This window comes from Mobula hypostoma, chromosome 6 (assembly GCF_963921235.1).
Source record: "Mobula hypostoma chromosome 6, sMobHyp1.1, whole genome shotgun sequence".
NCBI lineage: Eukaryota > Metazoa > Chordata > Chondrichthyes > Myliobatiformes > Myliobatidae > Mobula > Mobula hypostoma.
The window spans coordinates 74,521,212-74,547,596 of NC_086102.1; the positions used below are offsets into that span (position 1 = coordinate 74,521,212).

The following is a 26,385-nucleotide window of genomic DNA, read 5'->3' on the forward strand; positions in this document are numbered from 1 at the left end:
GATCCAACAATTGCAGTTAAGGCAGCCCAGCTATTGATAGGAAAGATGGATCATGGTGTGGGGATTGATACTGTGGGGAACTGGTAATAATTCAGCCAGAATTGGGCTGCCTGCATAATTTTGCAATATAGTGAGGTTGGTACCATAATTCTGTGTATTCATAATGGGCTGACACTTTGCATTTTGTTAAAAGCTTGTGTAGAATCAATAAATTCTTGAATATAAGTAGGTGGTTGATTAAATAGATGCAACTTTTTTTCGGGGCGGGGGGTGAATTTGCATGTTGTAATAAAGCAGTTGAATTAGGCTTCAGTGCAAAGTTCCATCCGAGGAAACAGGGTGGATTTGGTTTCTTCTGAAGCCAGTCATGACCTTCATTTACTAAATTAGTTAATTTCATTTACTAAAATTCAGGCTTTAAATGGCTTTTTAAGAAGAAAACCTTTATATTTCCAAATCTAAAATTTGAAATACCTGCAGCTTGCATATGCTATTTGTTTCATAATATTTTAATACCAGTTTAATACTATCAGTTTTATTTTCAGTTGAACATTCTATGCTCTGTCACTTCATTTGGGTGTCAACATTGAAGCTAACTTTAAAATAACTTTGGATTTTAATTATGATCAAAGTCGATGATTACTGTTTCATATAATTGCCTAATAAAATGAAATGTGAACCAATCGTAAGAATAATGGTCGAACTACTAAATGCCCAGTGCATTAAGCCAGTACGGAAGATAGCTACCTTAAAACAGTTGTATGACGTTACCTACCTCCTGTGAATATAAATAGTAGGTAAGTGAATGGAACACATTTCTTCAATTATTTATGGTCTAAAGAAAAATATCATTCTACATAGTATATAATGGTGAAAATTAACCCTGGGTTGGTTGATTTGCAGTTTCTACAGAGCACTAATACTAGAACTATCTGGTCTCTTCCGATTTGAGATGTATGGTCAGAAATATACATGACATAAATGCCCCTTGGAACAAGTGAAATGTTACTATCTGAAACTCAGATTACCAGGTGTGTTCTCAGTTCAATTGTTTTCTACCATGTGAGAGGCATTTCTACTCTGATCCAATACCGATAACAATGTCTCTACCCACCTAACTCCCAGTGTAGTGTAGTCTTATTAAACTGTATAATCTCATACTACAAAAACCTCAATGTTTTGAGTAGAAATGTGCAATACTTTAAAAATTATTCATGGTGGTAAAAATGTGAATATTCTCGGAAGTATCTGAAGGAACAGTAGTATTTCATTCCATAATATTCTAAGTTTTCTAATAAGATGCTTGAAAATGTTATGAACTGTTTCGGAGTTTCTCTCCCGAAGTTGTTGAAGTTCTGTAGAATTGCTCTGCACACGTATGCTCTCATATGAACAGAAATTTCAGTTATGCCATCCAAGCAGTTTGCATGAGTTCAACTTTACCATCCCAGTGCGGGGATATAGGCTGATACTGGAAAATTACAGATTAAAGATCACTCTGAATCTTATTGAAAGACAGCAGGAATAATGGTCTGTTTCTGGTCCTTCCGAGGTATTGAAACTGAAGTACTTCATTTAGTAGGAATGAAAATTGATGCTGTGATTTACTCTTTTAGTTAGTCTTAACAATGTTCTATGGTTATTTTCTGTGCTGATTTACACAGCACTATAAACTGTTTGTCCACAGCATATTCTATATGTTTATTTAAAAAAAACACATGGGGTAGAAGACAGTCAGTCAAACCATTATTTAAATGTGGGTAGCCTACCCATATCCAGTTTGCAGAGGAAAGTTCAAAATGATTGGTCTGACTGTGTGGAGTAGCATTTTAATTGTATTTGTTATTTAATAAGATATTGCCTTTGTGTTTACACTAGTACACAAAGGATGTGTTCCCAGAGTAAGAATACTAATGGAATTAGCACTAAAAGGAGTAATTGAACCTTTGTAGAGAGATACATTATTGACAGTGCTGGGAATCTGGAGTGAATTCCTAGCAGTGCTACAGAGTTAAGGAACCCTTCACAGTCCAGCAGCAGATTACACCGTGGCTTGGTGTGGCCAGGCTGTCATTGGGGTATGGTATTGGAAGAGCCAGGGTAAGAACGTGCTCAGTGCAAATGTATGGGACTTTAGGCTGTATCCTGCTGCTGTGCAGAAACAAGCCATTGTTGGGCAAATGGGCAATGTTCTCCACGGTACTGACAGATCATCCTGACTCTATGGTCTCCTGTGTTGGATGTGCTGCCTTCCTTTCTTTGTTTGACTGCACAACGCTTCTCAGCCCTGATATTTTAGTTAAGTATGATGGAAGTTGCCCTTGACTTCCTTTGAGTGACTTTTATTGCATCCGATAGAAAATTGAGAGATGCTGGATCCTTAGGTCTGTCAGCACATGGAGTGGTCACCGCCAATCCCCAGCAATGGCTTTCATTCTTTGTGCTGCTCAAGATACTTAAGCCACATCACGGCACCAAGCAGCCTCCCTACTTAGCTGAACTAGTTCCCACAAACAACTCTCCACACTGAGTGATAGGTGACTCATTAATCCAGAGGGCAGGGATTTACACTAGGTTCCTGACAAGGACGCAACGAGGACAGTTACCGGCCTAGTTCCTGACATCACAGCTTGTAGCCTGAGTGGAGGCTCTGTACCAGTGAGTGATTAGACTGAAGGAGCAAGAACGTTGTAATGTACTGACGCTCTGTGAAATGACCCTGACCAGGTATCTCTGCTCCTGCTAGGAATTAAACAGTGAGTTGGTTTCTTTTTAAATATTGTTTTTTCTACAGAACATTTCAACAATGATGGCATGTCTTTTGTTTTGCAGTGTGGAAATTGGGGAGAGTGTGCGAGGTGAAGATGTATACGTCATCCAAAGTGGCTGTGGGGAAATCAATGATAATTTAATGGAGCTATTGATAATGATAAATGCCTGCAAGTTTGCATCGTCATCTCGAGTCACCGCAGTTATTCCTTGTTTTCCCTATGCTAGACAAGACAAGAAAGACAAGGTACCACTGAGTCTGACCATTTGTCTTTGCGTATATTGGGGAATGCAACTGAAAGCTGGTAACTGTCAAATAACACACCTTGATATCAATTTAGGATTGTTACTTATGGACTAAAATGTTGGTGTTGAAATGTGACTAAATATAGGAGAGATCTTTAATTTCCACTTACAATATTTTGTGTTTTTGCAGGCTAATTGCTTAAATCATAAGGTCGTTTTAAATTCTGAAACCAGTTCATATGGAATGCCTGCTAAATGAACTCATTTGAAAGTTGAGCATTCTTTTTGTGTTGGAGTGAATTCTTAGAAGTGGTTGCTTTGTAATATCATGCAGTCATTGACCTACTGGATGGAGATTCCTATATACTTAAATAGAGTTGGAAGTTGTAGAACATTTTGTTTTGCAGCCTATTAAAAGTCCTGTTTTGCCTGTGCACTTAATGCCTGCAAAATAGCTTGCAAATGTTCTTGGTAGTTTTTCATCCAGCTTTCAGTTTGGAAATTACTCCTACTTAAAGACTTAAGTGAACGAAGTAAAACAAGGTTTTTCATAAGTTAGACTGAACTCTTTAAATAGATGTGGCCAAAAGCAACAGAGCATGGTCAACCAACTCATTAAAAATGAATGTTTCTGTTGTTGACATTATTTCGGATGTTAGTCTGTGCTGCAGGCAATATGAATTAAAACTTTGCACAAGTCTTTATTTTTTGACCTGCAGCTTTGAACAGGGTTGTCAAATTAACGTAAACTAGCGGAAGTGACAGTTTTTGAGAACATAGAGCATGGATCAGTGTGCACAGTACAGGTCGATTGGCCCACAATGTTGTGCCAATCTTTTGACCTAAGGTTAATCTAATCCTTCCCTCCTGCAAAGTGTTCCATTTTTCCTTCATACATGTGCCTATCTGAGTCTCTTGGATGTCCCTAATGTATCTGCCTCTACCATCTGTCCGGCAGTGCACTCCGTCTCCTCATCACTCTGTACCTTAAAATACCTCTGACATTCCTCTCATATTTTCCTTCAATCACTTTTAAAATACCTTCTTGCCTAGGGGGAAAAAGGTGCCGGCTATTCACTCAAGTAACCCTTCTTGCTCCAAAGAGAGAAGCCCGATCTTGCTCAACCTTTTCTCATAAGATATGCTGTATAATCCGGGCTGCATCCTGGTAAATCTCTGCACCCTCTCTAAAGCTTCCAAATCCTTCCTGTACTGAGGTGACCAAAACTGAACACAATAGCAGTGTGTTCTAGCATGAGTGTAGCTGCACCATTACCTTGTGGCTCTTCAACTCAATGCCCTGACTAACGAAGGCCTACACACCATAAGCTGCCATAATCACCTCATTAACTTTGAGTGCTAAGAGAAGTGAATTTAGACCATAAGATGTAGGAGCAGAATTACAAACAAGAGAAAATCTGCAGACACTAGAAATCCAAGCCACAGACAGACATACACCCACATACACACTGCTGGAGGAACTCAGCAGGCCAGGCAGCATCTAAGGAAAAGAGTACAGTCAACGATTTGGGCTGAGACCCTTCATCCTGTCCTGATGAAAGGTCTTGGCCCAAAATGTTGACTGTACTATTTTCCGTAGATGCTGCCTGGCCTACTGAATTCCTCCATCATTGTGTGTATGTATGTGTGTGTGTTGCTAGCAGCAGAACTAGGCCACTTGGCCCATCGAGTCTGCTGCACCATTTCATCATGGCTGATCCATTTTCCTCTCAGCCCCAATCTCCTGTCTTTGACCCCCTCCCAATTATGAGGGTTAAGACGGGTGAATTTAAATGAACTACAGTAGTTACTGGAAGCAAGTTTTCTTTTTGGAAGGATGGAGATTATTTGTTTAAATTTAGCAAGCCAGTGAGAAGTTTAGCATTAAAATATAATCTGTCTTCATTTGAGCAAGGGGAGGCAGATGGAGTCATCTTCCTCATAATGAATCTGGTAGTTTGTTTTGTGAAAAAAGTGATAATGAGAAAAATGGCTGCTGAAACTTTTTTTTTAAATGCCTAATTAAGTTCTGGCTTTCACCTTGTGTTTCAGATTATTTTAAGACACTTAAAGTGAAAGGAGTTTGATGAATATTGATCTATTTGTAATTCAATGGTGTTTCACTGGTCAAGCTGAAAATGGGAATTTGTGTAAAATCACTGTTCTGCAGTTACTGATGTGAATTATGAAGACTTCTGTGGCTCTTGTTTTTGCAGGGTCCAAAATAACTTTTGTAAGCTGCTATATTTGGATAAATGTCAAAGATTCCGGAGAACAAATTAAATTTATACAGGACAGGGCACGTTTATTCATTCACCCAAGCAGAGAATAAATGAGTATAGAGATAATTCCTGAATGTTTGAATAGTGTGTAGAGTGCTGTGCGCATTTTGTTCACATTACAGGACAAAGTTGATTACAAAAAGGTGGTTTACAGCTGTGTAACAGGAATTACATCTACGGCTAAACTGGAGTTATTTGCTTTGGAACTGAGTCTCTCTCTCTCTCTCTCTCTCTATCTGGCTATCCATCCCATAAGATGATGATGGTTCCTTTCAGTCAGTTAGTGGGGTGGTACCGCACTCCTCAGAAAGGAACAGCGCGTGCGTGAGTGGATTTTAGGTGAGTAGGGGTTTGCACTGGTCCAGACCCACCCTCTCGACATCCCCTCCCGGATCCAGCAGCATGGTGGGGTCCAAGACGGCTGGGGGAAGTTCTGTTGCAGTGAATGGCCAGACCAAGCTTTGATGCAAGGGATGCTCTTTCCGCGCTTCACAGCACGTGTTTGCTAGATGGCCGTTGACCCTACGAGAGGGTTCATCCGCCCTTTGACAGGTCTTGTTTTTCGTCCTGCAGGGTGCCTAGCCACCCTCCTTACCAGGCGAGCCTGGTGGGGGAGCCGGTTTAGTTGCCGACCACCCGACCATGCGACAGGTGGGTTATGTGGTACCAGTAGCACTCAGACGAGCGTATACATTTAAGGGAGATTTAGCTAATTGTCTTCAGAGAGGCTGATAGCCAAGCATCGTAAAGTTAAAATAATTAGTATACAATTCAGAGGGAAGAACTTTTACTAAGATTGTCTTGAAGTTTGCTGCTGAAAGCATAATAGAAGGAGAAACCCTATCCCCTTTCGTTTTTAGAAAAAGTACATGGATGTGCATATCAGTTGCCATACGTATTACATAGCAGAGCAAAGTAGGAGACTAGGCTTTCTCGACTAACAGACAGTTGTCTGGATGGTTGCCACCTACCTCTCAAATTTGATTCTCTGAATGCAATTGCCTTACTATGCTCACCTTAATTGAGCTATTGTTCAAGGGGAATTGGCGTACTTTCTGAGTGAAAGTGAGTGGAGGGACATCATTTTGCCTGTTTAGGTCAAATAAGACTTTAAGGAGAAATACTTTTTTTTACAATTTCCTAATTTTTAGACATTATTTTGTAGAATTAAGTAAATAACACCATCTGGGCCAGTTGCTAAAGAGGAATATTTTTATGGCTGAAGTATGTCATTTTCATCTGTACCTCTACCGTAGATCTTGGGGAGGTATTTGTTCAACAAGGACCAGGATTGAGACCAAGATCTTGCACTTTGTTTGTTCAGCCACTTGGGTGCTGGTCCCACTGATAAGGGAAATGCATTGACACTCTTAGGCAATTTTGAGTTCTGAAGTGACTGATCAATCTGTTCCACAGTTGAGACGGGATATTCCTGAAGGAGATTAAGGCCATAAGTGCTTTCTGCCGTTTATTTATTCTCATTCCCAAGATCCATTCCATCCGACCTTCTGTTGCAGTCTTGCTTGTCTTTGTTTCCTAATCATAATTGTAAGTTCTGCAAGGTATCATGGACTGTCAGTTCAGTCAGACACATTTTACCATTCAGAATAACGTTTGAATGGCATAATTCTAAATGGTGTGCAATATGTCAACAACAGGAATTCTGCAGATGCTGGAAATTCAAGCAACACACATAAAAGTTGCTGGTGAACGCAACTTCAGTTAGTCCTGACGAAGGGTCTCGGCTTGAAACGTCGACTGCACCTCTTCCTAGAGATGTTGCCTGGCCTGCTGCGTTCACCAGCAACTTTTATGTGTGTTGCAATATGTCAACATGGCTGTAATTGTGCGTGGATATCTGAATGTAGCAGGACAAGTTGGCAGACGATTCATTTTAACTGCATTAGAACTTGAATATTGTAAATGGAAGCATCTGAAGCATAACAGAAGGTGACAGTAAAATAAAGACGGGGAGAATGCTGCTGTTGCTCGGCCAGATACGCAAGATCTCTGGAAGGAGGTAGAGTTGTTTCAGACCAAAGATTTCTCACCAGAATAGAGAGAAGTTAAAAATCAAATATGTGTTGAAGAGAAATGTGCTGCATCTTTCTCTCTCCACATTTATGATCTGGCCTGCAAATTTGGACAGAGAAACAGATTTTCCAGCATTGATTATGCTTTTTATAAATATAGTGATTTGCATTTTGGTTCCATCATTTCTTTTTATTTTAAGTTCTCTCAACTCCATTTCCGTTCAGCTTCTTTTGTTTCCTCCAGATGCACCATGTGTTTAATGTGTCTTCACTACCCCCACAATGGCTGCCATACAGTCATGGACTCCACTTGGTCACAGGCATTATTTTTGCTCTCTGCATCCTTCCTTTCTACTTTGCAACCAAATGTTTCTAATTTTTGAGTTTCATTCGCCCGAAACAATAACTTTCTCACTGTCTCTCCACAAATGGTATCTGACCCACCCTGCATTGTTTTGTATCTTTGCAGCTGTTACTATTGATTTCAGTTTAACATGAGACATTTAGTGCTTCCATCAATCTTGTGAGGCCTGCTGTTGTCTATGTTTGTATACATTGCCTGTTTATTTAAAAGTTTTGTCCAATCATTGATGTAACTTTTGAATAAACCAGTTAGTCAGTTATTCAAGTATCAGAATCAGATTTAATATCAGTGGCATATGTCGTGAAATTTGTTGTTTTTCCGCAACAGTACATTGCAATACATAAAAACTATATATGGCAGTGTATATATATAAAAAGATTAAACAATTATTGCAAAAAAGTGACAAAAATATTGAGGTAGTGTTAATAGATCCTTGTCTATCCTTATTATGGGAGGGAGGAGAAGATGGTGGTGCGACGCAGTGCGCGCGGCCATTCCGAATGAATATCGTATGTGTTAACTAGGGGGCCGTGCATCAATCTGGATTTGATGGGGACAGCCATGAAAGCACAGAGGAACATCTGGTGAAACTTCTGAAATGCCTGCTTCGCTGCCGCTGCTACTGTGCGATCGAGAATCTCAAGAGACAAAGGCCCCAAATCCTTTGCTTTGCGTATCACCTCTTGCCGGGGCCGCAGTCGAAACGCTCGGCAGAGATGGTGCTCGGTGTCGAATAGGTGGTCGGAGGCTCAGAGTTTTTTGGACGGACTCGGAGTTGGACTGTGGTCGGATGCTTCCGGGATGCTGCATCGGCAAGTTGGCGGCGCTGGAGGCTTACTGTCTGCGTGAGATGATGGGACTTTCAGGAGACTCTTGAGACTTTTACTGTGCTGTGGTCTGTTCTTATGAAATTACGGTATTGCTTTGCACTGTTGTAACTATATGTTATAATTACGTGGTTTTTGTTAGTTTTTAAGTCAGTTTGTCATGTGTTTTCATGATATCATTCTGGAAAAACATTTTTATCATTTCTTAACGCATGCATTACTAACTGACAATAAAAGGGGACTGCATGTCCTCATAATCATAATCATATTCAGAAATCTGGTGGTGAAGGAGAAGAAGCTGTTCCTGAAATGTTGAGTGTGGGTCTTCAGGCTCATGTACCACCTCCTTGATGGAGAAGATGAGAAGAGGGCATGTACTGGGGTTTTGGGGGCCCTTAGTGATGGATGCAGCCTTTTTGAGGCATCACCTTTTGAAGGTGTCCTTGATGCTGCGGGGGTGGGGACTAGTTCCTATGATGGAGCTGGCTGAATTTACAACATTCTGCAGCTTTTTCCGATCCTGTGTAGGGCCCCTCCACTCCAGACAGTGGTGCATCCAGTTAGAATGCTCTCCATTGTACATCTGTGGAAATCTACGAGTGTCTTTGCTGGTATATCAAATCTCAAACTCCTAGTACAATATTGCCGCGGTCGTGCCTTCTTTATAACTGCATCTATGTTGGGCCCAGGATAGATCCTCAGAGATGTTGACACACAGGAACTTGAAATTGCTCACCCTTTCCACTGCTGATCCCTGTGAGAACTGGTGTGTGTTCCTTCAACTTCCCTTTCCTGAAGTCCACAACCAATTCCTTGGTCTTACGGACGTTGAGTGCAAGGCTGTGACACCGCTCAACCAGCTGATCTATCTTGTACCTGTACGCCTCCTTGTCACCATTTGAAATTCTGACAACAATAGTGTGTACCCAGCAATTTTATAGTTGGCATTTGAGCTGCGCATAGCCTCACAGTCGTGGGTGTAGAGAGAGTAGAATGGTGGGCTAAGCAAGCATTCTTGAGGTGTGCCAGTATTGATTGTCAGCGAGGAGGAGATATTATTTCTGATCCACATAGACTATCATCTCCCAGTGAGGAAGCCAAGGATCCAGTTGCAGAGGGAAGTACAGGAGCTTGTTGGTTAGAACTGAGGGTATGATTATGTTGAGTGCTGAGCTGTGATCAATAGGCAGCAGGTTGATGTAGGCATTACTGTTGTCCAGGTAATCCAAAGCCGAGTGGAGAGCCAGTGAAGTTGCATGAACTGTAGGCTATTGTGGCAACAAGCAACTTCCATCAGGTGCAGGTACCTTAGGCAGGAGTTGATTCTAGCTACGAGCAACCTTTCATCACTGTAGATGTGAGTGCCACGGGAGAATAGTCACTGAGACAGCTCACCCTGCTCTTCTTGGGCACTGGTGGGATTCATTCAAGTAGCATTAAGTGGTTTGACTGCTTTGATCATTCATAGTTCGAATGCAGTATACTTATCCTATCTAATCTATTCCCAGGAGTATTATTTATATTTGTAATCAAATTCTTCCTCCTTAGTGGCCTCTGAATTGCCCCAGTATTGTTCAGCATTAATCTCTTGCTCTGGTTTATGCCACCATCTCTGTTGTTAATAGCCAATCCATGGTCCTCACAAAATCCACAAAGACACTGATTTTTTTTTAAGTTTTTAGAAGAGCTGTATTTTATCTGCTTATTGGTCCCTTTATGAAATTAATTGTATGCCTTGGTTTGAAAGCTGCTTCTATTACAGGGAAAAAACTTTCTTTATCCATTTTGCACATTCACTCTTAGCATGGTAAATAAAATGTGACGTGTACAGTTAGTGCTGTTATGCTTTCTGAGTCAGCAGTTTTAGTACCAGCAGCATTTATAGACAACCTCATCTCTAAGTTTTTTTTACTTGGACATGCAGTAATGTGGTTCCTTTTGCAATTACTTCACTTGCCGTAGAGTCACAGAGCAATACCGCATGGATACGGACCTTTCAGCTCAATCCGTCCCTGCCAAACAGGTCCCTTTTAAATCTCTCTCTAAATCTAGTAGGTGGGCACCCTAGTTTTGGACTCCTCTATCCAGGCATAAGATTGATATTGTCCACCTTATCTAATCCTAAACATTTTATTACCTCCTCTAATTTTTCTACAAGCCAATGTCTTTGAGATAGTAAAACCACTTTATTCTCATACACAGTGATATTTTGCTTTTCATTGTTAATCAACAATGAAATCCCAATTACTGAGAGTATAATTTTCTGATTTAGATTTCTAGCTATGTTTGAAATGTTGACCATATATGAAAGATTTTGGCTCTCAAGTTTTATTTTTCTGAGATATATAAATTGGTAAATATCTTTTAAATGTTTGCCAGTTTAATTCTTTGGCTGATGTCAGAACTAATTATTGTAGTTCTCTGCTCTTTACCTTAACAGGATCCTTGTTAAGCAGCAGTTATTTTCAACAGCCTCTTCAGTATTTCAAATTTAATGTAATCCCTTCCAGTCATTTCAACATCCATGACATATCTGCCCTTTCAGATTCCAATATCTTAATTTAATCTATATTTATTAGCATCAGTCTTTGGCCTTGCCTTAAGCTGTGGGGTTGATGTGCCGGTTCTGTTTTTGTTTGTTTTTTTGTGCAGAGGAGGGATTCGGGGGTTGATGATGGTGCTGCCATTCTTTTTTTCTTTGCTTTCTGGGTTTCATGACTATCTGGAGAAGAAGGATTTCAGAGTTGTATACTTTGATTAATAAATGAACCGTTGAATATTTTTTGAACCTTTTGAAGTTGGAAATCCCTAAGCTTTCTTCAAGAACACATCCTGAAGCCATCTCTGCTTAAACTTATCTTTTAAATTTGTAAATTTTTTGCAGAACTTTAGATAGTGTGCTTGAAACGTTGCACTATATTAAAACTGCTAATGAAGTTTGAGTTATCAGGTTCTAGTTGCAGTGGGTCTAGCCTATTTGACTCTAAGCCAGTAAAACTGATCATGTTACATTTAATATTTCACTTCAAGATTGAATTGTAGCTGTTTTGTTGATGTATTGAATGCAAGTGTGGCATTAATGAAATATTAACTAGTGGGGAGTTTTTTAATAACCAGCTTCATTTAAGCTGATTGCAAATAAGTGTAATTTATAATGTAAATTTTACTGTTTATATGCTCACATTGAGTTCAGTAAGGATTTTAATTACAGTAAATAAAGGTTAAGAATAGTTTTGATTATGCATGATTTTCTTAAATATTATGGCATAACTTTAGATTGTTTTTTAATAATCTGACAAACAGCTAAATTATTTGTGGTTGGTTAACACAATACACTGTTCAAACATAGTAAGCCAATTTACATTGCATGGTTACCTTATTAATCTAATTATTAGAATGCCTCATTTTTCTTTAAGTTGCATTACTGCCACTTAATGTACATCAGTCTTGGGATAAGTTGTCAATTTCTTTCTAGGCTGTGTGAGAGTTTCAGGTTTTTTGTTAGTGTTGATTTCATCTTTGTCGCCTAAATACTGATAGAATTCATTCTGAAGACAAATAAAATAGCTTTTGGTATCGGATGCAATTTCTGCAAATTCATACAGCAGTGGGTACAGTGGAATAGATAGATAGATATACTTTATTGATCCCGAGGGAAATTGGGTTTCGTTACAGCCGCACCAACCAAGAATAGAGCATAAATATAGCAATACAAAAACCACAAACAATCAAACAACAATATGCAAACTATGCCAGATGGAAATAAGTCCAGGACCAGCCTATTGGCTTAGGGTGTCTGACCTTCCGTGGGAGGAGCTGCAAAGTTCGATGGCCACAGGCAGGAACAACCTCCCATGATGCCCAGTGTTGTATCTCAGTGGAATATGGCCGGAGTCCAACGGCAAAAAGTTCAATATCCGGTCTACAAACATGTTCCTCGATCGTAATATGACCAGGATTGCACCATCCGTAGTTAACCAGAACAGCAAGCCCCCAACTCCTTTACGCTTACCACTCTCAGTGCACTTCCGGTCAGCCCGAACGGTCTGGAAGCCATCCATGGAAAAGTTTTGATCAGGTATGTCCTCATGCAGCCCCATTTCAGTAAAACACATAACACTGCACTCCCAAAGTGTTCTCTGACTCCTGGCTAGCGCCGTCACATATCACATATTTTGGTGGATAATCCCCATTCCCTCTGCAGTGGCACAGTAATCCAGCCAGACTGGAATTGTAGCAAAGTGAGCAAAAACAGAACCAGCCAATTAATCTCAGATTCAAGAATTTTTAAGGTGTGCCAATAAAAACTTGCAAATTGCTCCTCCGTAAGGGCGATGCGTCGTTCGCGGAGCTGTTCCACAGTCTTATCCAAGCAAAAACCCGAAGTTATTCTTGGCGTCTTTTGAGGTAATGTCCATTTAATTGATATGATAGACCTCCCAGAAGTTGTGGTGAACAGGCAAAATAATCACCTTGTACTTTGTGTTGACTCTGGACCACATGCAACCTCATGGCATCATATAGTGGCTTCCTTCAGTTAATGAGCTTAGTAGAAGTATCTGTGCCATGAAAACAATGTGTACTTTGAGTAAGGGACTTTGGTTTCCAATTTGAAGATAAGTTTGAACACTGGTTAGGTCCATACCTAACCCAAGGATATTGCTGTAGGAGTTCCAATGTGCTGTGTTCTATACAAATCATTTTCAGCTTCATTATCTTCAGCTGCTTCATAGGTTGGAATGTTCATGGACTGTAGAGTTGAAAACCCTGCGTTTTTATCTGTTCAAAAGACATAAGAGCAGAATTAGGCCATCTCACCTATCAAGTCTGCTCTGCCATTCAATCATGGCTGATCCTTTTTTAATCTCCTCCTCAACCCCAGTTCCTGGCCTTCTCCCCATAACCTTTGATGCCGTGTCCAATGAAGAGCCTATCAATCTCTGCCTTAAATACACCCAGCAACCTGACCTCCACGACTGCATGTGGCAACAAATTCACCACTCTTTGTGTTGGGCACGTGGCCAAGTGGTTAAGGCATTCGTCTTGTGATCTGAAAGGTTGCTAGTTCGAGCCTCAGCTGTGGCAGCGCGTTTGTGCCCTTGAGCAAGGCACTTAACCACACATTGCTCCAGTGTCTGTGCGAGGAATGGCGCCCCACACAGACTTCTAATCTGCGCCTTGTAAGGCATGAAAATGCCCGACGCAGGCCTCTCATGGTCTGAGTCGATGTTCCCTCCCTCCCCGACTGAAGAAATTTCTCTGCATCTCTGTTTTGAAAGGGCACCCCTCTATCCTGAGGCTGTACCCTCTTGTCCTAGAAGCTTCCACCACGGAAAACATCCTTTCCACATCTACTCTGTCTAGGTCTTTCAACATTCAAAAAGTTTCAATGAGATCCCCCCTTCTCTTCCTGAATTCCAGCGAGTACAGACCCGACCCAGAGCCATCAAACATTCCTCGTATGATAACCCTTTCATTCCTGGAATCATCTTTGTAAACCTCCTCTGGACTCTTTCCATTGCCAGCACATCCTTCCTAAAATGAGGGGCCTAAAACTGTTCACAATACTCAAGGTGAGGCCTCACCAGTACTTTATAAAGCCTCAGCATTACATCCCTACTCTTGTATTCTAGACCTCTTGAAATGAATGCTAACATTACATTTGCCTTCCTCACCACCGATTTAACCTGCAAGTTATCCTTCAGGGTGTTCTGCACAATGACTCCCAAGTCCCTCTGCATCTCAGGTTCCTGTATTTTCTGCCCGTTCAGAAAATAGTCCACACATTTATTTCTACTACCAAAGTGCATGACCATGCATTTTCCAACATTGTATTTCATTTGCCACTTTCTTGCCTGTTCTCCTAATCTGTCCAAGTTCTTCTGCATCCTACCTGTTTTCTCAACACTACCTGCCCCTCCACCAATCTTCATATCATCTGCAAATTTGGCAACAAAGCCATCTATTCCATGATGGATTTCATGATGGAATGCAAAAAAATTCTGCACGATATTCAAGCATGGATTGATGAACAGCTGGTACAGGGTTTCCACCTGGGGTCTACAGACAAACAAAAGGGTTGTGAACCTCTAATCTTACCTTATTATTATAATTATAATAATAATAATTATTATTATTATTGTTGTTGTTGTTGTTCAGTGAATTTTCCAGCAATTATGGTATAGTTGCTACTGTATTTTTCTAGAAGCTGCCTAGTTTTCTGTAGCTGGTATCACATTCTTGAATCTGGCTCTTTTATAGTTTAACTATTATTGGAATTTTTTTATCTCTGGACTGACTATGAGACAACCATGTCTGCTTTTTCCTTTTCCCTTTTCTTCTCTTCTGTACTTTGTTCACTCTTTGTTCGTGTAACACTTATAACGGCCAATAGCAACAAGCTTTATGCCTCATTCTTGACATCTGAAGAACCTTTGGCTCACAAATACGTCAGGATTCAGCCACATTATGTATCTGTTAAGGTGCAGCAGAAATGAAATTTAAATGCTGCTGAAAATTAATTCCATGATGTAACATTATCATCAAAAGGAGTAAAAATCAAATGTAAACTCTGTAACAGGCTTCTTTTTGTGTATTAAAAAAAACTTAATTCATTGCTAGCATGTAAAAAATTGGATAATGCCATGTCTGAGAATTCATGATTTTAACATAATTCTGCACCAGTTGTACGATAATAGAGCTCTATTCTTTAAATGTTACCATTTTATATAATTGAGATTTTTGTTTGTTTACAAATTTGAACTGTCCGATTTAATTTATTCAATTAATTGTCACATCTTTATTGGCATAAATCACAAGGCATAGGTTCACTTAATTTGATCAAAAGTAGCTCTGGGCATGCAGGTCCTGCTTGGTGCGGTTGTGACTGCTGAGATGTACAACTAAGCAGATTTGAAGGATTGCTGCTGTAACTAAAACATAGGAGGTTGAAAATCGTAGCATTTTATTTCACAGTCCTTCGTTAGAGCCTTCAGCAATTTGGGCATCGAGGGAGAGAGGAAGAGGAGAGCCATCCGCAGTACCACCGATGCGGCAGAGAGGGCCTCAAGATGGCTGTGGCTCAAAAGAGGGGAGCCATGGAATCATAAGTAGCTAGCCGTCTGGACACAAGCTGGGGTCTGATCAGCCCCGGCTGGGTCACCTGGAGGAGGTTGTATGATGTTGAAAGACCCGAAACACCCGATGATTCCAGGAACATCACTGAAGATGTGTCCAGAAGCATCAGTAGATGTATGTACACAGCAGGTTATTGAAGGGCATAATTCATGGAAAGTGGTTATTTCTTCCAACACCAATGTACAGAATAGGATTATTGGCCATAGACTTGGCAACTTAAGAGGCATTTAAACTGACAAGAATAGTGTTACAGGCAGATGGGGTTAGTTTAGATTTGCACGTTAAGGGGCATGTTCCTTTGCTCTACTACTCTATATTTTGATCAATGTCGCATCAAACTCATTCTCCTATAGTAAATCAATTCTTGCAGAATGTTAATTGAGGCACTTTCTGGTGATTAAACACTTATACTAGAGATTTTATTCAATTATGTCTTATTTTAGAGCCGTGCCCCTATTTCTGCAAAGCTTGTGGCCAACATGCTGTCGGTTGCTGGAGCAGATCATATTATCACCATGGATTTGCATGCCTCTCAAATCCAGGTGAGTGCAAACCATAACTAGCAAACCTCTGTCCTCATGAGGTGTGTTTCAAGTTTAATTTCATTGTGTGAAATTTCTTCAAATGTTTCACAGGACTTAATACTTATACTTCATATTTTATTGTCGCCAAACAATTGATACTAGAAGGTACAGTCATCACAGCGACATTTGATTTTGCACTTCCTACTCCCTGGATTACAAATTGATAATAAATATTAAAAATTTAAATTATAAATCACAAATAGAAAATAGAAAAATGGAAAGGTAGTGCAAAAAAAACCGAGAGGCAGGTCCGGATATTTGGAGGGTACGGCCCAGATCAGGGTCAGGATCCATTCAGCAGTCTTATCACAGTTGGAAAGAAGCTGTTCCCAAATCTGGCCGTACGAGTCTTCAAGCTCCTGAGCCTTCTCCTGGAGGGAAGAGGGACGAAAAGTGTGTTGGCTGGGTGGGTCGTGTCCTTGATTATCCTGGCAGCACTGCTCCGACAGCGTGCGGTGTAAAGTGAGTCCAAGGACGGAAGATTGGTTTGTGCGATGTGCTGCGCTGTGTTCACGATCTTCTGCAGCTTCTTTCGGTCTTGGACAGGACAACTTCCATACCAGGTTGTGATGTACCCTAGAAGAATGCTTTCTACGGTGCATCTATAAAAATAAGTGAGAGTTTTAGGGGACAGTCCAAACTTCTTTAGTTTTCTCAGGAAGTAAAGGCACTGTGGGCCTTCTTGGCAGTGGACTCTGCTTGGTTAGACCAAGTCAGATCATTTTTGATATTGACCCCGAGGAACTTAAAGCTTTTGACCTGTTCCACTTGTGCACCACTGATGTAAATTGGGTCGTGCATTCCGCTACTCCTTCTGAAGTCAACAACCAATTCCTTCGTTTTGCTGATGTTGAGGGATAGGTTATTGTCTTTGCACCATGCCACCAGGTTCTTAATTTCCTCTCTGTACTCAAACTCATCATTACCCGAGATACGGCCTACAATTGTTGTGTCATCAGCAAACTTATATATTGAGTTTGATTATTTAAAAACTCCATGATTCATTATTTGATATTATTTAACTGCTTAAGTTTCTTTTACATGGCCAATAGAAATTTATAAGATTTATCTTTCACATATTAGTCTTCCCATTCTTGAAGAAAAACAGTATTTAATAATCTATAAAGGAATGGTTAATATTGATAGCATGTACTAAGCTAAAATTCTGTCTTTTAACATGTTGCTGTACCACTCCAGTTAGCACTTTGTGAAAATGTTAGTTGAACTGTGTTGGGATTGGTATACAGGTGTTTTATTTTGATATTGTAACTGGTGGAACTATCGCATTGTTGAACACTATTAAACCTTGAATCAGCATGGGGTAATTCCAATGTTGATGTGCATTGAGATGTGGCTCCTGAGTGAGGCAATAGATTGAGGCAGATGTAAATTGGATAATACTGTGGAAGAATTGAATTGGCAGCCTTCCCTAGTGTATTCTTTTAATGAATGCCCACTACAGCACCTACTTACCTGATGTCCATAGTGAGGTGTTTTCATGGTATTCTTAAGCAGTCTCTCTGGGTAGAAGGTAGCTTCTACAGTTCTGTGGGTCTGGAAGTGGCTCTTGTGGGGCCAGTATATGATGCCACAGTTAAAACAGGTGGTGGTTGGTGGGCCACCTTGGGGTGTTGCATGAAATGCTGTATACCCATGCCAGTTTGGTGCTTGGTTTTAAATTCAAGTTGCTCAGTACCTTCCCAGATGCTGCTCCTCCATTTTAAATGGCTACAGAACAGGGATTCCCCATTGGAGGAGATGTGACTTCCCAGGGAGGCCCTCTGTATATCCCTCACATCAGCGGTCCCCAACCACCGGGCCGCAAAGTATGTGCTACCAGGCCGCGAGGAAACGATATGATTTGGTGATATGACTCAGCTGCACCTTTCCTCATTCCCTGTCACGCCCACTGTTGAGCATGAACGCACGCGAGGTCATTACCCGCGCGTCATCCATGTCAGAGCGGGAAGGAGATCAACTCCTCGAGCTTGCAAATGACGGCAAGCTGAAAAGTATGTTTGACGTAACATCTCTGCCGGCATTCTGGATCAAAGTCAAGGCTAAATATCCTGAGATAGCCACGAAAGCACTGAAAATGTTGCTTCCATTTCTAACATATCTCTGCAATGAATGCAACGAAAACTAAATGGCGGAATAGACTGGACATAAGGAACCCCCTTCGAGTATCGCTGTCTCCCATCACCCCTCGATAGGACCGTGTTGTTGCAGGGAAAGAAGCTCAGGGCTCCCACTGATTCAGCGATATTGGTGTGTGGCAATGATTTTATATGTTCATACAGGGAAAATATGTGGTGTGTATTTAATATTCAAATGTTACTTAAAATGTTATGATGCTATTGACTTATAAGGGACTTGAATAACTATATAACCATATAATAATTACAGCACGGAAACAGGCCATCTCTGCCCTTCTAGTCCGTGCTGAAAGCTACTCTCACCTAGTCCTACCGACCTGCACTCAGCCCATAACCCTCCATTCCTTTCCTGTCCATATACCTATCCAATTTTTCTTTGAATGATAATATCAAACCTATCTCTACCACTTCTACTGGAAGTTCATTCAACACTTACTTCAAGCTCCCCTGTCCTCCCCTGATAATTGACTTATCACTAAATTCATGCAAGGAAAATATGCGCTGTGTGTTTAATATTAAATTTGTTTTATAAACCCTTTTAGAAATTGAGTGTATTAGCCACTTATCACCTATATTCCTGTTGTGATTAACAATCCCCCCCCCGTACAGAATCACCAAAAACGATTTGTAGAAAAAAATCGGCAAGTACACGCATGCGTAAGTCACACATGCGCACTGGTGCCCGCGCAAGGCTTCATGGTCATTGTAGTCTTTCTCGGGGTAAACACCAACATATTTGACTGCTACTCTTGTCCGTTGGCAACCCTACCACCTGCCCACCCCCACCCCCCCGACCGCCGGGTCGGCCGGTCCGCAAGAATATTGTCAATAATAAACCGGTCCGCGTTGCAAAAAAGGTTGGGGACCCCTGCCTTACATGGTTTCTATTCTGGAGATGTCATGCTGTGTGAGACTTTAGGAGCCTGGTACCAGACATTGGGTGATATAGCCTGCACACCAGAGCAAGCTGATGTTGGGAATGCAGGTCTAAAAGAGGACACTGACCTCATCGCCTATCCTACCAATTCACTTGTACCTGAATGTATCAAACTTTTCAATGGCCCTAATAAAAGGAATATGAACATTTTTAGTTTGATTGAAGATTTTTGAATTTAAAATTACAATGCAGTGGACACTGTGCACAAAGCTGTATTTCTATTTCCTTGTTCAATTAGTACATTTACTGCCTGGGCCAGGACATGAAATGGGTGCATTTGAAAAAAGCAATGGTTGTTGCTTAGTAAAAATGATATTTTGCTATAGCATGTTGAAAATGGAAATCTATGTGTTAAATAAATAAATAAATTCCAGGTAAGAGATTTGTAGCCAGGAAATTTCAATCTTCAAACTTTAGTTAAACAAAATGTAACCATTGTTGCTTTACAAATTGGCACTAATTTTCTTTGGTTAGGGTTTCTTTGATATTCCTGTGGATAATTTGTATGCGGAACCAGCAGTACTGAGATGGATAAAGGAAAATATTCCAGAATGGATGAATTCTATAATTGTCTCTCCAGATGCTGGCGGAGCTAAAAGGTGAGTTGGAGAGGGCGATTTGGGGAATTGCATGACTTACGTTTGCTCAAAGAAAGAGGAAGTGATGCAATTTGCTGTTTCCAGTTAAGGAGAAAATTGCATTTAAATTTGAATCACTTGTGCTTTAGAAACACAAATTAAGATTAATGGTTTATTGTAATCCAGTTACCTTCTCTACCTTCAGGGTGACATCAATCGCAGATAGACTGAATGTTGAATTTGCGCTAATCCACAAGGAAAGGAAGAAAGCAAATGAGGTGGACAGAATGGTGCTTGTTGGTGATGTTGAAGGCAGAGTGGCCATTCTTATCGATGACATGGCAGATACATGTGGAACCATATGTTATGCTGCTAATAAGTAAGTGAATCTGGCCAAATAGTTTCTGAAGGTTAGTTTTACCAGTGTGGTTTCTTGATTTTTGCATATGTGCTTGGAGTTGACAGTTAGGGGAAACCTCAGACTTTAAGCCTGTTGTTTCCTTGAAATGCACTTCAGGATTAAGAAAGATGTAATAGGAATTAGGACTAAAAAGTTCAAAGTATATGTATGTCACTATATACAACCCTGAGATTCATTTTCTTGCAGGCATACTCAATAAATCTATAGAATAATAACCATAATAGAATCAATGAAAGACTGCCCAACTTGGACGTTCAACCAAAGTGCAGAAGACAACAAACTGTAAATATAAAAAGAAATAATAATAAGCAATAAATATTGAGAACATGAGATGAAGAATCCTTGTGGATGTCCTCAATGGTGGGGAGGGCTTTACCGTGATCAGCTACTTTTTCTAGTATTTTCAGTTCAAGGGCATTGGTGTTTCCATACTAGGCTGTAATGCACCGAGTCCACTGCACACCTATAGAAGTTGATCAAAATTTTAGATATCATCCCGCATCTCCACAAACTCCTGAAGAAGTAGTGGACCTGCTGTGCTTTCTGGGCCAGGACAGGTCCACTGAAATAGTAACACTGCGGAATTTAAAGTCGCTAACCCTCTCTACCTCTGTTCCTTCAATGAGGACTGGCTCATGTTCTTCTGGTTTCCTTCTCCTGAAGTGAATAATCAGCTCCTTGGTCTTGCTGACCTTGAGTAAGAGGTTGTCGTTATGGCACCACTCAGCCAGATTTTCAATCTCTCTCCTATATGCTGATTTGTCACCATCTTTGATTCAGTTTACAACGGTGGTGTCATCAGCAAACTTGAATATGCCATATGAGCCACACAGTCATAAGTGTAAATGGAGTAAAGTACTTGTATTCCATTTTGCAACCAAAATTGATGTCGCTTAAGCGATTAAGCATCTTAAAAGCCCACTCACAGTATTTATATTTAAATTTCATCAGTTGAAGATTTTGGATCTCTCTTTAAGATCCAACTTTTATGAAATCAAGTGCTGTGCTGTGCTAGTTACATCTCCAAGAATTTTGCAGTGGCCACTCTGCAGTATGTGCACTAATTTATTAAAATAAGACTTCTGAATCCTGCAAGGTCTGTTCCTTTTTCTAATGGCTGGACATTAAGTCACTGCAATGTTATTGCTTCCTGTCCAGGAAATCATTCTTAAATCTTTGAATGATATGATGCCCTGCTAGCGTACACATAGTGATGACATGGAGATTGCTTCTAAATTATGTATGTTCTCTTTCTGCGGTCCTTGGAGGTTATGAGAGCATGTTACTTTCCGTCAAAGTCATAGAGTACTAGAACACAGAAACAGTCCCTTCAGACCAACTCGTCCATGCCGAAATTTATTCTGCCTAATCCCATCATCCCACATCCGGACTATAGCCCTCCATATGCCTACCATCCAGGTATTTATCTAAATTTCTCTTAAACGTTGAAATCAAACCCACATTCACCACTTGCGCTGGCAGCTTGTTCCACACTCTCAGCAATTTTCGACTGAAGAAGTTCCCCTCTGGTTTCCTTTAACTATAAGGTCTAGTTCTATTTTTCACTCGACCTCAGTGGGAAATAGTCCAATTGCACTTACCCTGTCTATGCCCCTCATAATTTTGTATATCACTATCAAACCTCCCCTCTATTTTCTTTGCTCTTGGGAATCTAATCCATTCAACCTTTCCTTGAACTTAGATGTTCAGATCCTGCAAACATCCATGTAAATTTTCTCTGCACTCTTTCAATCTTATTGATATTTTTCCTGTAGGGAGCTGACCAGAACTACACATGATCCTTGAAATTATTCTTCACCAATGTCTTGTACAACTTCAGTATAACATCAGAACCCCTGCACTCGATAGTTTGATTTAATCAAAGGTGTACATGTTACTTTTACCACTTTTAATGTTTCATTCTTCATGTATGTCCAAGTCAACAACTCATTCGTTGACAACTATCAATTGGGAAAGGACCCGAGTTTTATTTCCTTTTGAGATCAACTTTAATTAAACATTTCCATGGTTGCACACAATGAATAAACCTTAAACGCATATTAAACACTCAACTCTCCCTCCAGTACAAGCATGACTCCTCCAGAAGTTACTAGTAAACTCCAAACTAGAAATGCCAAAGAAATTTGCTGAGTAGGAGCTTGGAAAAGAAATTCCCTTTTAATGCACTACTACCACTCTACGTGTGATTCTGCTTCCCTCGTGCAGTTTATACATAATGGGTGAGTAATTTGTTTTAATGGTTGGTGAAAATCTCAGTGCTTTTCTTTTGTTCCCAATATGGTCTTGATATTATGAATCTCAGACTTCTCAGCTGGTCTGTGCAGAAGTGAAAGATTTTTTAAAAAATGCTTTGTTTCAAGCAGTAATTAGGATGGGTCAATGAAGTAGTGAGTGTGAAATCTATGCAAGAGCAGGAAGTATTGAAAAGGGCAAGCCTCATTGTGTGCAAGTTTCACTTGGGTCAATAAAAAGGTGAGGTTTAAACAGAGCAGCTTTTGTTGGAGTGGACAAGATTAGAGTAGGGAACTGAGGTTTCGGCTCACGAGGTGGAGGCCAAGGTCTTGGAAGCCATTTTGGATCGGCTATGATTTGAGTGGGCAAGTGTCAAAGTCTGAGATCTGATGCTTTGGCTGAAGAGGTTTCAACAAGGGGGCACAGGTGAGTAGCAGGTAAGAAGAGCCAGGGTTTCTTTTATAGTACTTAACAAAAAGGATACTAAATTAAAGCTGATTAAATAAAATAGAGATGCAGGATCAGGTGATGTGATGTAGCTGCATGATGTGGGAGCTAGTGGACTCCATTGTGGTTCTGGATGACTGTATCTGCAGAAATGTTGGTGGCCTGTGGAACTTGGACTCAATGTCTACCTGGAATTTGATAGTGATGCATAAGGGAGAGCAGAGTTATCTGGGCACTCTGTTTAAGGAGGCAGTCATACCCTTTAGGTTTACTAGTTCAAGTTCAGTCTTGTGTCCAGGGAAAAGAGGGCATGACAACCCTTAGGGAGCTTAAGGTAAGGGAATCCTTAGGAGACAGTCATCATAATATGATAGAATTCACTGTGTAGTTTCAGAGGGTGAAGGTAAAATCAGATGTGTTTATATTACAATTGAGTAAAGGCAACTACAGGGCATGAGGCAGATGGCTGAGTTGATTTGGAAGGGGCCACTAGCAAGGATAAAGGTAGCGCAGCAATGGCTGGAGTTTCTGGGAGTAATTCAGAAGATGGAGGATTGGTTCATCCCAATCCTAGGTTCGTCATGTTTATACTAACATCCCTTGTGCATATCAAGCTACTCCTTGTCCCTACTTGTCTCTGACCATTTACCTCTTCATCTAATTCCTGCAAACCAGCCACTGATTAAACCACTTCAAAGGGGAGATAAAGAACTGGCCAGTATTAAAGACCATTTTGAAAACCGTGAACTGGAACATGTTCAAGGAAGTGGTTACGTATGACTATCACATTAATAGCGATGAATATGTGAGATCTGTGACAGGGTAAAAAAGAGAAGTGCACGGAGGACGTCACCGTTTTTAAACACATCTAACGTGAGGGCAAACCAGAAGCCATGGCTGACAGCTGAGGTACGAGGACAGCTGAAGGATCGGGATGCTGTTTTCAGGACTGGGGGATAAGATGGCTCTCAGGCCAGCAAGACCTGTGCTTTCCCACACCATCAGGAAGGCAAAACAGGATTATACACAGAAAATATACAACCATTTCTGTGACACCAGAGACATGAGGTGCACGTGGCAGGGCATTCTGACCATAACAGACTACAAGTCCACCCTGGGCACCAACCACAGTGATGCTTCTCTTCCTGATGCACTGAATGCCTTTTGTGCTTGGTTTGGTGCATGGAATGATGTGCTGGTGATGAAGGGCCCCTCCCTCCCGAGGAGCAGATACTCAGTCTGGCTGATGAAGACCCTAGCCGGGGTCAACATCAATCAACATAAAGTTGCAGGGCCTGATAACGTACCTGGTTAGGTGCCGAGTGACCATGCAGCTTAATTAACTGAGTTCTAATGGACACCTTTGTGGTAACTTCTACTTTGAAAAAGGACCACTTGACAACTTCATGCCAAAGGGACAACTTTATCTGGGACAGCAAAACTGATTTTTACATACAGAGGCTTTTACCAACCCGTACGGCATGGCAGAGAAACTATATACAATGCACACCGGAAGTAAAAAGAACGGAAGTAAAACCCTGCCAACCCCAAAACCAGCCTCTCTTTTAAAAACAGCTTCCCGTAGTGGGAGTATTGCTATATTACCATTATCCTAATTAGTATTTACTTTTACTAATGCTCACATTAAAACAATCTTCAACATCTTTCTGGAACAGTCCACTGTCCCTTGGGCTTCAAGGCAGCCACCATCATCCCAGTGCCCAAGAAGGCAACAACAGCCTGCCTCAATGACTACTGTCCAGTGGCACTGATCTCAACAGTAATGAAGTGCTTCGAGCAGTTAGTTATAAATCACCTTAACTCCCATCTTACTAAATTGGACTCTGTCCAGTTCGCTGCCATAGCCATAGCCATTCAATGCCGTAGCCTCTGCACTCTACTCTGTCCTGTCCCACCTGAAAAATAGTGTCTCAAATGCCAGGATGCTGGCATACAACGGTTTATCTGCTTCATCACAGTATTTAATACAATCGTCCCTGAAGCTGGTGGGTAAACTGTCATTGAATGGTCTGGCTCCAGGGCTGCATCCTCAGCCTGCTGCTGCAAAAGTCACTCCACGCTTTAAGAAGGGAGGGAGGCAGAAGAAAGTAAATTATTGGCCAGTCAGTGGTTGAGAAGATGTTGGAGTCCTTTATTAAGGATGAGGTTTCAGGGTACTTGTTGACACATGTTAAAATAGACCAAAATCAGCTTGGCTTGCTAAGGGGAAAATCATGCCTGATAAATCTGTTGGAATTAATTGAGGAAATAACAGGCAGGATAGACAAGGAGTCAATAGACATTGTTTACTTGGATTTTCAGAAGGCCTTTGACAAGATGCAGCACATGAGGCTGCCAAACCAGCCAAGAGCCCATGGTACTGCAGGAAAGGTAATAGCATGGATCAAGGATCGGCTGAAGGTAGAGTAGGAATAAAGGGAACCTATTATGGTTGGCTGCCAGCAGCTGGTGGTTTCTGCAGGAGTTGGTGCTGGGTCTGCTACCTTTTGCGTTGGGGTCCGCTACTTTTCACATTACATGTTATTGATATGGATGATGCAATTGGCTTTGTGGCCAAGTTTTCAGATGATACAAAGCTAGGTGGAGGGACAGGTAGTGTTGAAGCAGGGAGTCTGCAGAAGGACTTGGACAGATAAGAATGGGCAAGCTAATGGCAGAAGGAATGCAGTGTTGGGAAATGTATGGTCATGCATTTCGGTTGATGGAATAAAACTATTTTAAATGGGAGTAAATTCAGAAATTGGAGGTGCAAAATGACTTGGCAGGATTCCCTAAGGTTATCTTACAGGTTGAGTTTGGATTAAGGAAAGCAAATGCAATGTCAGCATTTGCTTCAAGAGGACTAGAATATAATAGCAAGGATGTAATGCTGAGACTTCAAGGCATTGGTCAGACCACTTTTGGAGTATTGTGAGCACTTTTGGGCCCTGTATCTATGAAACATTGAAGAGGGTCCAGAGGAGATTTAAGAGAGTGATGCATGGATTGAATAGCACAGCAGATTCAATGGGCTGTACGGCCTAATTTTGTCTCTGTCTTGTGGTATTCACTGCCACATATTTGATATTGTTAGCTTCAATGAGTATAAATGTAAGTATGACTGGTTGCTGGTGTTTGCACAAGTTTAGTGCTGGCACAAAGATGAACTCCCAAATTCTACTTGGAGGACTGGGAATGTCAAAAAGAAGGCAAAGGTGAGCCTTTTGTATTTTGGGTATGCTCTAAACTCCAATCATGAAGCACTAAATACATTTGAGGATATTTACCATAATCTTTGTTTTTTCCATGCTGATTATCTTGTGTATGAATGAAAGAATTTACCTGCTTGTG

The 26,385-nt window shown here is 40.8% G+C and overlaps 1 protein-coding gene across 1 annotated transcript in view; it reads left to right on the top strand.

The window, feature by feature from the left end:
- LOC134347570 (ribose-phosphate pyrophosphokinase 2-like) overlaps nucleotides 1–26,385 on the top strand; it is a 46,004-nt gene that overhangs the window by 14,583 nt on the left and 5,036 nt on the right. The window contains exons 2-5 of the mRNA XM_063049924.1: nucleotides 2,833–3,016; nucleotides 16,102–16,200; nucleotides 19,810–19,934; nucleotides 20,119–20,292. Coding sequence (XP_062905994.1) covers nucleotides 2,833–3,016; nucleotides 16,102–16,200; nucleotides 19,810–19,934; nucleotides 20,119–20,292 — 582 coding nt within the window. The remainder of the gene's footprint in view (nucleotides 1–2,832; nucleotides 3,017–16,101; nucleotides 16,201–19,809; nucleotides 19,935–20,118; nucleotides 20,293–26,385) is intronic.